The sequence below is a fragment of the Capsicum annuum genome, chromosome 1 (genome assembly GCF_002878395.1).
Source record: "Capsicum annuum cultivar UCD-10X-F1 chromosome 1, UCD10Xv1.1, whole genome shotgun sequence".
NCBI classification, from domain to species: Eukaryota; Viridiplantae; Streptophyta; class Magnoliopsida; order Solanales; family Solanaceae; genus Capsicum; species Capsicum annuum.
In genome coordinates, this window is record NC_061111.1 from 237,189,076 (window position 1) to 237,203,243 (window position 14,168).

At 34.9% G+C, this 14,168-nt stretch overlaps 2 protein-coding genes across 2 annotated transcripts; one reads left to right on the forward strand and one right to left on the reverse strand.

Annotated features, from left to right (window-relative positions):
* The first annotated feature begins 287 nt into the window (after positions 1 to 287).
* LOC107848102 (tubulin alpha-2 chain) lies at positions 288 to 3,773 on the forward strand. Its single transcript, XM_016692783.2, has 4 exons — positions 288 to 753; positions 2,242 to 2,476; positions 2,556 to 2,926; positions 3,006 to 3,773. Exons 1-4 carry the CDS (start codon positions 661 to 663, stop codon positions 3,660 to 3,662), a joined length of 1,356 nt encoding a protein of 451 aa, XP_016548269.1. The 5' UTR covers positions 288 to 660; the 3' UTR covers positions 3,663 to 3,773.
* Positions 3,774 to 6,671: 2,898 nt separating this feature from the next.
* On the reverse strand, positions 6,672 to 7,615 carry LOC107857289. The gene is made up of 2 exons (XM_016702211.2): positions 7,279 to 7,615; positions 6,672 to 7,195 (listed from the first exon to the last, which is right to left on the reverse strand). Exons 1-2 carry the CDS (start codon positions 7,288 to 7,290, stop codon positions 6,878 to 6,880), a joined length of 330 nt encoding a protein of 109 aa, XP_016557697.1. The 5' UTR covers positions 7,291 to 7,615; the 3' UTR covers positions 6,672 to 6,877.
* Between the last annotated feature and the right edge of the window lie 6,553 nt (positions 7,616 to 14,168).

Consider the following 14,168-nt stretch of genomic DNA (forward strand, 5'->3'; position numbering starts at 1 on the left):
TTTTATATGTCCAAGCGACCCTTACGAGTCACTACTCGCTCTGATTCAAAAAGAATTATCTGTTTTGATTTGATATGAAATTTAAAAAAATAAAGAAATTTTTTGAATTTTATGGTCTAAAACTAAAATTATGTCCAATCTATCAAATGTTTAATGTTATGATATCAAATATGATACGTGAAAAGTTAAAATTTAAATTTTCTTAAAAATATAAAAAAAAAAGAAGTAATTCATGTTTTTTGAAACTACAACTACTACTATATTTTTTCTTCCGTGAAAAGTGCACTGCTCCACGATTCAAATGGAGGAACCTCCTTTTCCACAACAATTCAAAATAATTCAAAATAGAGCGGGGCGGGCTGTACTATAAACATAGCCCAACCTAATCTACGGTAAATATTAACCTCGAAATTATCGGAAACAATATTAACCATAGTTAATAACTAACCCGATACCCATTTTGCCCTCCTCTCATTCATTTTTCATTTTTTTCCTATAAAAAAGAGACGCCCCCCTCACATTTTACGAATCTCACAATTCAAAAATTTTCGAAACTCTCAATTCCTTTTTCTCTTTTTGAAACGGCGTCTTGATAAACGCCGTTATTCTCTTCTTCCTTCAACTAAATTTTAGGGTTTCGAAGTTTTTGCTGTAGCGAAAATGAGAGAATGCATTTCTATTCACATTGGTCAGGCTGGTATTCAGGTTGGAAATGCTTGTTGGGAACTTTACTGTCTCGAGCACGGCATTCAGGTATTTTTTCTAAAAGATTAGTCAGATTTTGTGTTTTTGCTTCTGTTAAATTGTTGAAAATGTGAAGTAATTTGTAGATCTGCTTGAATATGTTTCTTTTTGAATCATAATCACGTTTTATGTGTTTGATTTGTGTGTTTTGCGTCGTTTATATCGTTGAAAATGTGAAGAAATTTGTTGATCTGTTTGATTTTTTCTTTTGATTTCCTTAATCTTATTTTTTTTTTCACTTTAGTTACCTTCTATGTGTTTGATTTGTGCTTTTTTTTTTTTGCTTCATTTTAATTGTTGAAAACCTGAAATGTTTCGTAGATCTAATTGTATAATTTTGTTTAGGTAACGGGGGCTTTTTTTTTTTTTTTTTTTTTTTTTTTTAATTATATTTTCTTTTTTTTTTTTGCGAGTTTCTTTCGTTTTTTTTTTTAATTATCTTAATCATATTTTCTGTTGATTTGTGTGTTTTGCTTCATTTTAATTGTAGAAAATGTGAAATATCTTGCAGTCTAAATCTGGTTGAATTAGGCTACATATGTTTTGATTCAAATCGCATTATCTGTATGTTTTGCTTCGTAAATGGTTGAAAATGTGAAATATTTTGCAGATCTGGTCGAATAATTTCTTTTTAGGTGATTTGTTTTTCAATAGATCTGATTGATATAGAATTTGTCTTATTGACTGGTAATGTGAGTTGTTTAAAGTAGATCTGGTATCATAATTTAGATTTAAGTTTGATAATTGCATGTGGGAATACACTGGGTATATTGTTGTTGTTGTTGTTGTTGTTGTTGAAGTTTGAAAATTGTCCTATTAATTCCAAATGTGAAAAAATCTGTAGATCTGGACACGAGATAACTGCTCTGGTGTAGAAATGTGATAACTGTTCTGTTCTAGATCGGCTAGAATATTCTAGATGTATGTTTGATAACTGTCCGATTGATTTCGGACATGGAAAAACAACATCCTGTAGATATGATTGAGTAATTTATATATAGGATCAGAGACACTCTGTTGTAGAAATGTGGGGTTTTCCAGTAGATCTGATGGAATATTTGCTCGTTGGATCCATAGTAGGTTTGATTCGAAAGTGGAACTGATTTAATAGGTACATCTGATTGTATAATTTATGAGATGAACGTGTCTTTTAGGAGTTGATGTAGAAATAAGTATACATCCTCAAAAAAATTATATAGATAAGTATATTTTGCATGTACTTGATTCTTTATTAAATAGATGAATATTTGTATTACATTTGATTTGGAACCACTTATGTTTGATTTTATATATGATGCTTCAATAGTGTTCCTTGAGACTAACTTGTTTTGATACTTGGTTACTTTCAAGTTTGATGTCCCTGCCTTGGCACTTTTCCAACTGGTTGTCTTTGCAAACTAGATTGGTTTGTTGTCCTATGGAGCAGACATGAAACTTTTTCCTGCTGTTTAAACGTAATTATGATTTTGCTAAAATTCTGTCTTCTGTTTTCCAAAGCCTGATGGCCAGATGCCAAGTGACAAGACTGTCGGAGGAGGTGATGACGCGTTCAACACTTTCTTCAGCGAAACTGGAGCTGGAAAGCATGTCCCAAGAGCTGTCTTTGTGGATCTTGAGCCCACTGTCATTGATGAAGTGAGGACAGGAGCATACCGCCAGCTCTTCCACCCTGAGCAGCTGATAAGTGGCAAAGAAGATGCCGCCAACAACTTTGCCCGTGGCCACTATACCAGTAAATATTACTCCTTACTCACTCTTACTTGAATTACATTTGGTTTTAAATGCTGATAGTTCTCTGTGTATGTTTGTAGTTGGGAAAGAGATAGTTGATCTGTGCTTGGATCGCATCCGTAAGCTTGCAGACAACTGTACTGGTCTTCAAGGGTTTCTGGTCTTCAATGCTGTTGGTGGTGGTACTGGTTCGGGTCTGGGGTCACTTCTGCTGGAGCGTCTCTCAGTTGATTATGGAAAGAAGTCCAAACTTGGTTTCACAATTTATCCCTCACCACAGGTCTCAACTTCTGTTGTTGAGCCTTACAACAGTGTCCTGTCAACTCACTCCCTTCTCGAGCACACTGATGTATCAATCCTTTTGGATAATGAAGCCATTTATGACATCTGCAGGCGTTCATTGGACATTGAGCGTCCTACATACACCAACCTTAACCGCCTCATCTCACAGGTAAAGCAATAATGTATGCTTGCTGTTTGGAATTAATTAGCTCTAAATAGCCGGTACTAATTTTGTTCAACCTCTGCAGGTTATATCTTCTCTGACAGCTTCTTTGAGGTTTGATGGTGCTCTCAATGTTGATGTGAATGAATTCCAGACCAATCTTGTCCCCTATCCCAGGATCCATTTTATGCTTTCCTCTTATGCCCCTGTCATTTCTGCTGAGAAGGCCTACCATGAGCAGCTTTCAGTTGCAGAGATCACCAACAGTGCCTTTGAGCCATCTTCTATGATGGTTAAGTGTGACCCTCGCCATGGCAAGTACATGGCTTGCTGTCTCATGTTCCGTGGTGATGTGGTGCCAAAGGATGTTAATGCTGCTGTGGCCACCATCAAGACTAAGCGCACCATCCAATTTGTTGATTGGTGCCCCACAGGATTCAAGTGTGGTATCAACTATCAGCCACCCACTGTTGTTCCTGGTGGCGACCTTGCTAAGGTGCAGAGGGCTGTGTGCATGATTTCCAACTCTACCAGTGTTGCTGAGGTCTTCTCACGAATTGACCACAAGTTTGATCTTATGTATGCTAAGCGTGCTTTTGTGCATTGGTACGTTGGTGAGGGCATGGAGGAAGGTGAATTCAGTGAAGCCCGTGAAGATCTTGCTGCCCTTGAGAAGGATTATGAGGAGGTTGGTGCTGAAGGCGATGATGAAGGTGAGGGAGAAGATGATGATGAGTACTGAGCAATATTATAGTCTGTTTTTATTTTCTTCAGTTCTGACTTTATGTTGCACTACTGAAGACTTACTTCGTGTGTTGAATTGTGGTATCATAACATATGTTTGTTTTGAGTATGTTCTTGGTTTTCATCCTATTCTGGGTTTATCATCTTAGCACATGGTACTTTTTCATTGTGTTGTTTCTTTGTGTGTAAGTTGCGCACTACCCATCGTAAGAATGATGTCTTAACTAATGTTAATAACTTTTAGGCTCTAAATGTACGTGCCTGAATATTTTGAGAATTCTATCTTAACATGCTCAAAATAGACGTGCTCAACTCTTTAGAAAATCTCCCTTCACCTAACATGCTTCTAGAAGTTTACTTCACATTTTTTCTTAAATAGATTGCCAAATCTTTCACGGGTATAATGGCAGTTTCGAAAAGGATAAGTATCAAGGCACCACATACTTGCATCCTTTTTGATTTTTTGTGGCAATTTTTTTTTTGGTTGAAAAGGATAAGTATCAAGGCACCACATACTTGCATCCTTTTTGATTTTTTCTGGCAATTTTTTTTTGTCTGGTTGAAAAAGGATTTATTCATTACTTATTATGCATTATACATAGTACAAAGCTCTGCGGATATGACCCTACTGGGTCATCGGCTAAGTTACTAGCAATACATACAGTACACATTAGGAACTACTGGCACATCATGCCTTACAAAAGTGGTTTTCCTAGACAACATTGTAGTAGTATGTACACAGATTAGGAACTACTGGCATATCATGCCTTACAAAAGTGGTTTTCCTAGACAACATCATAGTAGTATTAGAGTTGATATTCTGATTAGCAAAAGAAGTTTCCTCTTTATCTATCGTGATAGCTTTGTGAACAAATAAGGGTGGAACTGTCCATTCTTTAAAAAATTGAGGTACTTGCTTCTTCCTACCCTCCTTAGCTAGACATCTGCAGCTCCGTTAGACCTCCTATCTTCATGGCGTATCAATGTGATCCCCAACTTCCGTAGAAGATCCCTGCACATGAGTAAGTTGTTGTCAGAAACAACACCATCATCAAAAGCTGAAGCCAAAGTTGTGGAATCAGTGGCTACAATAATGTTAGAACATTGTATTTTTTTTACCATTTTAAGTCCCAAGTACAAAGCTAGTGTTTCAGAGTGTAGAGGAGATAAGGTAGTAAATTTTGCGTTGAAGCCCCATACCTAATCCCCCTGCGTGTTCCTAATTAAACCCCCAGCCCTTCCAACATTAGAGTGCGAGTCAAAGGAGAACCATTTTCGTTAAGCTTCAAGCCTTCATCCGACGGATTCCAGCACTTGTTAGAGGTTAAGTTATTCCTGATACTTTAGATGTTTTCCTGCCAAGAGGAAAAATTCAATGGCCCTCTCCTGCGCTTGTGTGGTTGGTATAGGATGTTTTTTATTATTGAACAGGTTATCATTTCTACACAGCCAAATAATCCATAGGTAGAAGGAAAAGATGTCACTCCAAGATAGATATTTACCCATTTTTAGGTGTTTCATCCTATTACACTGCACTAGCTACTCCTTGGTCTGCAGTAGTCGATATTGCTCAACGAAAGGCCGCATGTTATTGGCGTCCCAACAAGCTAAAGTATTAGGGCACGTTCTAAAAATGTGGTTGACAGTCTCGGTCTGTTGGCAGTACAAGCATAGGGGATTCACAATCATGCCTATTTGGTTTAAATAGGACGAGGTTGGGAGGCGGTTGTGATATGCTAACCAAATAAAGAACTTAATTTTTGTGGGGCAATTAATCTTTTAAATTCATTTAAAGCTATGTTGAGATTAACCACCTCAGTTCTCCTTACCAAGCAGATAATGATACGCAATGGACATTTGGAACCAGTTGTTTGTGACTAGTGAGCATTTATGCTTGTCCTCCAAACCTACTATGTCAGGAATAAAAGTGGCGTAGATGGTATTAGTTGTGTTCCTAGGCAACACATAGCTTAGCGACCTAAGATCTCAGGTATCATTTTTAATAAAATTCGATACAGTGATATCGTCTTCTCCAATATTCATTGTATAATTAATTTGACTATTTATGGGCGGTTTAAAGGTGGACCAGGTGTCCTTCCAGAATTTTATACTTTTTCCGTCACCCAAGTCCCAACTCATATTTTCCATACAAATATCCCAACCTTTCATGATATTCTTCCAAATACTACTACAATTTTTGGGATGGTCTTTGTTGGCAACTCTAAGATCCCTATTCCTAGTGTATTTATGGAGTAAAACTGACACTACTAGAAAATAGTAAATTTTCGATGGTCAGTTTCGTCAGAAAGTGGTCGGAAAATAAGGTAGTTCCGACTACTTGATGGTAGTTGGAATATAGCTTGTCGAAAAATATTTTTCGACTGAAATAGTCGAAAATTTTTGACTACTATAGTCAAAAATGTAGTCGGATATTTAATAAATATTTATTCAATAATTATAAATATTCCAACTATTGTAGTCGGAAATTTAATAAAAACTTATTTAATAATCTTAATTATTCTAACTACTGTAGTTGGAAAATTAATAAAGAATTATTTAATAATTTTAATTATTCCGACTACTGTAGTCGAAAAATTAATAAATAAATATTTAATAATTATAATTATTCCGACTATTGTGGTTGAAAATTTAATAAATAATTATTTAATAATTTAATTATTCCGACTCCAGTAGTCAAAAATTTAATAAATAAATATTTAATAATTATAATTATTTCGACTACTATGGTCGGAAATTTAATAAATAATTATTTAATAATGTAATTATTCCGACTACTGTAGTAAGAAATTTAATAACTAAGTATTTAATAAGTATAATTATTTCGACTAATGTAGTCAGAAATTTTATAAATAATTATTTAATAATTTTAATTATTCCGACCATTATAGTCGGAAAATTATTAAATAACTATTTAATAATAATTATTATTTAATAAATAATTAAATAATTATTATATTGCATTAGCTTACACTGCTTTCAGATTATAAGCAACATAATTAATGTATTTTTCACAATTGGATCAAACATGAAAAAATTTTATAAATACAACCACTTTAAACCATTCAAAACAAATATCAAATCAAATAGTTTAAACATCTAAATGTCACAATAAAAAACAAGAACAATAACTACAATCTAATTATCATCATATTCAGTATCTTCCTCGTCCTGAAATACTTGCGGCATGTGCTTCTAAACCAACTCCTCCAATTTATCAAATTTAGCAAACTTAGCATCGTTAGTTGCACATTTCTGCGTCAATTCCACAATTTGCTTTTTCATAGCTTTCATTTCTTCCATAGTTTGTAAAGTAGAAGAGGAACTGGAAAACAACGAAGGACTACTCAAGGATTGGACAACCCCTGTCCCGTAGGTTCTACCTTTCTTTGAACCACCTACCACAGTTGCCCAAATATTATTCAGCTCTTCAAGTGATGGTTGGACCATGGTACCATCTTCTGAAGAAGGTTGGGTTTGATGACACTCTTCTATGCGTTTTTGAAATTCTTCCTGAAAGAAAAATTATTTGTCAGTATGTAAACAAGCAAAGTTGAGTAATAATAAAACAATGTATATAAAAGTTATTATCTTACATATGCATTCATAGCACGCGGTTCGACCCAATCTCCTCTTATACCGTCCTTGTTTTTCTTCCTATGCGTATCTTCGTAGACATCAATAAAAGGGCGCTCTTTTTCCCCATTTTCATATTCCTGCAAAATTTTAGAAAAAGAGATAATGCAAGTATGAAGACAAGTTCGGGCAGTATAGATCAAAACATCTTAAGACTAATAATAGATCATGGAGTCCATGATTTAAAAATACTCAAATCCAACAGAAATAATAGTTTAGGTGGATTCTTTTCAAGTGTTTAAGCTATAAATAGATAGTTTGGAAGGGGTCTACAGCTATATAGGGAGCCAATGCCCCAAAATTTCTAATACATTCAACAAAAATGAGTCAAAGATACTATACTGCGATGCCCCGCGTCACAACCCATTAAATTCCTCACATTTTAGGCATATTCTGGACTGATCGGGTGCCTTTTTAAGCTTGACGGAGCTTCGATAAATGCCCCGAAATGATGCGAATGTTCCAGCTCCTTCTAGGTGGTCAAATTAAGCATGCAACACACTTCTTGGACTTTGAAAAGTCCACATAGGTTGGCTTGAATGTGCAGAAATTTCCAGCATGCATGTGCAGATTTTTCAGAATTTCTAGGTTGTAGTTGACAATTCCATGGGAAGATTTCTTGCACTTGTTGTACATTTTTTACTTAGGGACTTTAAGAGGACTATAAATAGATGTAGTAAGAAATCATAGGCATCATCACATCCTTGTATATTCAGAAATATAACACAAAAACGTTGGATCTTTGGTCTCCAAAAACATTGTCTTTCTTTAGTTCCTTTCTTTGCTTGTTTGTGTGAATGTTCATTGATTCTTGGGGACTGTTTTAGAGGGGTTGAGGACTGAAGTTTAGCATCACTTTAGAGTGTGTTAAGCTGTCCGCACGTATCTTAAAATAGGCCCATGACAATACACTATATAAGAAGCTATAAGTTAAATTAGAACTCCTACATCAATTTTCAAGACTTTATACACAATATAAGAAGCTATAAGTTAGAAACTCTAATTATTTTTTAATAGGAGGGGGCATTCACTGGAGTTTCCAACCAGTACTTACTTTATAAAGTATTAGTATCATTTATACAATCCACTTCCCATGAAGACTTATCACCACTTACCTAGAACTTAAACATATGAAATTTGCTAGTTCTAGCTCCAAGATAAGTTAAAAAGTAAATATTCACAAGCTACAAACATCATCACCACTTACCCCTCAAATTCTCCTTATTTTTCCATCTTCTGCAATGGTTTCCTATCACTATAGCATTACAGCAATAGCCAACAGATATTCCAACAAATGAATAACCTCAGACCACCAAAATCGGAAACCCAATTTGTTAAAAACTTTCAATAAACTAACATGATGGAGCTTTAAAAAACTTAGTTTGCATATGAGTTATTGTAAGAATGTTTGTTTGACCAGGCAAGATACCTCAACTTGGTCTCAGCTGACAACTAAACACTCTAACTCGTTTCTACTATATCTCATGAACACATGACGCTAATGTGGCACATTAATTTGTAAAGATGGAAGTGTTCAACTGGCACAGTTGACACAAGTTGAAGTATCTAGATGTGGAAATCGGAGTATTTACAATGTTTATTTATCATTATGCCCAAAAAAAAAAGTTAGTTTTTTTTAAAGAAGATATCTATAATCAGATCCTTCAAAAGCTAGCTCTTAGAAACATTAAAACAAACAGCTTAAAGTTGATACATGAACATAACCTATCTAAATTATTTTCCCTAGTACAAAAGTCAATTCATTTCTCTCAAAGTCACAACTGATGGAAGTCCACAAAACACTATGCTATGTACACATTGTTTAAGACGTGAATGACCAGGTTTGATCAGAGATAAGGAAAAAAAGTACTTAGAAGGTTCTGCAATCTTTAAGTTGGCTGAATATACTACTAAAATGATTGTTAAAAGGTGTAAGGAAAGGTTCATTTAACATCATAATTAGGAAGACCTGAGCAAGGAAATAAGTAGTCGAACTTAAACTGATTCAGAGAAATATTTGTACCGAGGGTGCAAATGAGTCTATTTACAAACTTAGAATGAGTATTGCATACTGATAGGGGTGTTGATGGTTTGGTTTGGATCGATTTTTGATTAAAATCAAAACCAAAACCAAAACCAAACCACCACCACCACCAACAAACCCAGTGTATTCCCACCAAGTGGTAATACAAGATGAAAAAGATCAAGTTCACAACAAAAGAAACAAGCAACAACAAGAGTAAAAAGATGTCAACAATGCTAGTGAATCGAAATAGGCCACACACGGCTTCACTAGACTTCAATATGAACAACAACAAGAGCAACAAGATTTCAACAACGCTAGTGAATCGAAATAGGCCACACACGGCTTCACTAGACTTTAATATGAACAACAATAAGAGCAACAAGATGTCAATAATGCTAGTGAATTGAAATAGGCCACACAAGGCTTCACTAGAATTCAAGATGAACAACAACAAGAAGATAACAACAATAGTGAATCGAAAGAGCACCACACAACTTCACCATGTCACGGTATAGAATAGTTAACTAAATCGAACAAATCAGAAATTTAAACTATTATTACCAGTTTTCATCGGTGTGTAGCGAAACTCATCGAACCTCCAGTATGCAACGAGCCACCCATTTGAGACGCTCTATTTGCCTTTGCCCGTTCCCTCCTTGCCCTATATTCAGGAGTATCCCATTTTTTCAAGAACTGATCCCACACATTAGCATTCAGCCATCCAGGTTTTTCCAAGTACCTCCGGGCCTCATACAAGTGTTCTTTGATATGTTGAGCTGCTTTCAATTTGAAAATGCATTGCATTTCATTATTATGACACTTTGTCTGCAAAATAGTTTAATATAAAGTCATGAAATGTTGACGGATATAAAGGTAAATTCATTATTGATATCATACTGAAATGGTAAATTCTTTGATTTTGATTATACCATAAACTGATTCCACATAAGCACTCTGATGTCAAGTTAAATCTCATTCCAACTACCTCACGGCTCCGTGTAAAATGGTTTAATTGCTTCTACAACCATATGTCCACCGGCATAAGCAGGAATGAACCTATAATAAAATTATATTAAATTATCTTAGCTTTCAAAAATTTTAAAAATTATGAAAAAACATAAGATTTACTTACCCATTATCATCAGAGGTGATAATTAGCCTCCCGTTGCCGTTATATTCTACTAACTCTTTAAATTTAAGAATCTGGGAAACAGCTGCTGTAGCATTAGACACTGCAGCACTATCAATGGAGGGCGATGTTGATGTGTTGAGACCTTCAATTCTCAATTCAGAAAGGCTAGGTGTGGATGATGTTGAAGGTACAGATGAAGAGCTATTATGCCGACTATTATGGGAAGAAGAGGACTGGAACTGGTAGGGCGATGGAGGCATGAAAAATACATTTGGTAGTGAAATAATTACCATTGGAGAAGGAATAATATTTGTAGTAGCTGATTGAAGAGTTGTGGTAACAGGTGGTGCTGGTGGTGGTGTCTATTGACCTTCAGAAAGATTATCAAGTTTTTTCTTACCTTTCTTACGCCGTCCATTACCATGACCTTTTGATGCCATTGATTTTCTTTATTAACCACTTGAAAAAAATACACAAAAAGGAGTTAGTCTGTGTTATGCTGCCCATATATACTTCTTAGATCGAACAAAAATTAAATTTTGCATTCCCTGTAGTACTGAGTGAAAGAAATTCGCATCTACCAGATGCATTGCTAAAAAGTAATCTCTGCACATGTGATTGGAGTAACCAGAACATCACCTCTTTCCCATATTCTATATCCCTCCAAACTTTAATTTGGAAAAATAAATAGATAAATAATTACACCTTATTCACCATTATTACGAAGGGAAAAAATCTCTAAAAGAAGGTTAGAAAACTATAAATCCACAGTATTATTATACTAAACAGAAGAATTTCCAAGAGGTCTACATGTGGATCTAATATTATACAAACAAATAATGGAGTGAAATTATTTTATTCAATGTAAAACTTATTTTCAAACCAAAACCTCACAAGAGAAGTGAATGTATAATCTGAATGACTAATCAACAATCATAAAACTAACTGCTTAGATCAAGCATGGGATGTTGAACACTATTGAAAACAAACCACAATACTACTAATATTAGACCTTGTTACAACAACTAATAATAAAAAGCAACAACTAAAATACAATTCAAGACCTTGTTACAACACATTACTACTAATAATAACAACTCAATCCTTGTCACTTGTTTCATAGTCATTCATCAATTCTTCCTCATCACTTGTTTCATATTCATTCATCGATTCTTCCTCATCACTTGTTTCATTTTTATCAAGTAACTCTTCCTCGCTTATTTCATTTTTATCAATTGGATCTTCATGGTCATTTGCCCTGGATGTTCCTTCTCCATAATCATGAACATTCAATCTAAATTCAGAAGGATCAAATTCTTCATACAAGCGTTCGTTATGCTGCAACTTACCTGCTAATTCATCATCCGCCCTTTCTTCAACACTTGAAATGTCATTTTGATACGCTACATCCAATGCATCCCCTACTACAACTCTACCTACGGGCTTTGTTTTTATAATTACCCGCTATACATATTTATTCTTACACAAAGGATAAGGAGCGTAATACACTTGTTTAATATTTTGTGCAATGACAAATGGATCATAGAGTCCATACTCCCTTGTACGCTTAATTTTAACTATTTTGTACTGAGGGTGAACCTTTGTACCTAACTTAGGAGTAAGATTATACCACTTACATCGAAAGAGAACCAATTTTTTCTTTGGCCAACCAACATGATAATCGAGTTCTAAAATCTCGTAAAGCACACCATAATAATCAACACCGCCATCACCTTTCACCCAAACCCCACTATTGTTGGTTTTCTTTCCCTTAGAGAACTCTTCTGTATGAAATCTGTACCCATTGACAAAGTACTTAGAAAACTTTCTGACTGTAGCATCAGATCCCCAAACTGTATCACGTAAAAATTGGCCATTTGGGTCATAATTAAGTGGATTATGAACCTATAAAAAGTTTAAAAAAAGTTAGAATATAAATACACATGACATTGAACAAAAGTGTAATTGTGTTAAATATTTATGTTACACTTACATATTCTCTAAAACACACTGAAAACATATGATAAACAGCAATATCCCCATGTAAAGCCACGAAGTAGCTGCCCGACAAAGTTATAACTTTCATTAGTTGAAGCTTAGATAGACCTTGAATGATTGTCCCTAATATAAATATACTCACTTATAAAAAGGAAGGACATCAGGACAATTTAATAATACATGTGTTGTAGCTGACTGAAGCTCCACCTCATTTAAATATCGAACTGGACCACCTTTCGGGCTTCCTTTATTTACCTAGTTGATTGAATATTGAAAATGGTGGTACCGAAGGATCTGTATTGTCTCCATCATCATGCCTAATAGGTCAGTTTCTCAGACATGGTACATTATGTTCAAAATAATATGAACAAAAATAAGAGGTCTCTTTAGCCAAATAAGCCTCACATATTGATCCCTCAATTCAGGATCTATTTTTTATGGTCCGTTTTTATTTGCCAATAGTCTTGCATAGTATGATCTTTTAGATGAAATAATGTTCGATTAAAGCACATGAAGGTAAATGTTAAAAGTCAATACCTCTCAAAGGGATACATCTATCAACACTAAACAGGACCTCTAAGTTGTGCCTCTCGCACAAAGTGAATTGGAAGATGCTCCATAACATAAAAAAATCAGGAGGAAAAATTTTGGTCAACTTGTTTAAGGTTAAGCGAATGTTGATATCCATCAAAGATAGGTTCTCCTCCCTTAATGTGTTATAACATAAATCTTTGAAAAATAAGCTTATCTCTGTTATGGGCTTCCAAATTCTATCGGGCAATGCATAGAATGCAATAGGCATCAATGACTCCATGAAAATGTGACAGTTATGGATCTTCATAGAGGTCAACTTTCCTTCCTTCATGTCAACACACCTAGAAAAATTTGATGCATATCCATCTGGCATTCTCAAATTATTAACCCAATCATGAATCACTCTTCTATCATCTAAAGTGAATGTGTAACTGACCTTGGGCTTCTGAATCTTATTGTTTAAGTATGTCAGGTACAACTCACTACGCCGATAATACTCCTTTAAGTCCATCCTGGCCTTCAAGTTATATTTTATTTTGTTACTTATAGCCATCACAGTATTAAACAAGTTGTCAAAGAAGTTTTTCTCAATATGCATGGGATCCAGATTATGAGGCAGAAGATTATCCTTCCAGTAATCTAACTCCAAAAATATGCTTCATTTATTCTAGTTATGTGTTACACCATAACCAGGTATCCTGGATGGTGGAGACTCTGTTACCTTAGGCTGATTCCTCACTCTATCCCAAGTTTCTTCTCGCAACAAAATTAGCGGTGGCTCCTCAAAATCAGTCTTATTCTTCATAAAATCACTAGTATTTCTCTTAAACTCATGTTTCATTGGCAAGAATCGATGGTGACAATAAAACCATTAGTTTTTACCTCCATGTTTCAAAGTGAATGCTTTTGTGTCTTCCATACAACAAGGGCAAGCTAACTTGCCCGCAGTCGACCACCTAGACATTATTCCATAAGAAGGAAGGTCATTTATAGTCCACATCAAAGTAGCACGCAATCTAAAGTTCTGTTTCATTGATACATCATATGCTTCCACACCTTCATGCCATAATAAGTTCAACTCATCAATCAATGGCTGCAGATATACATCAATCAAAACTTTTGGATTGCGAGGACCTGGAATAATACAGGTTAGAAATATA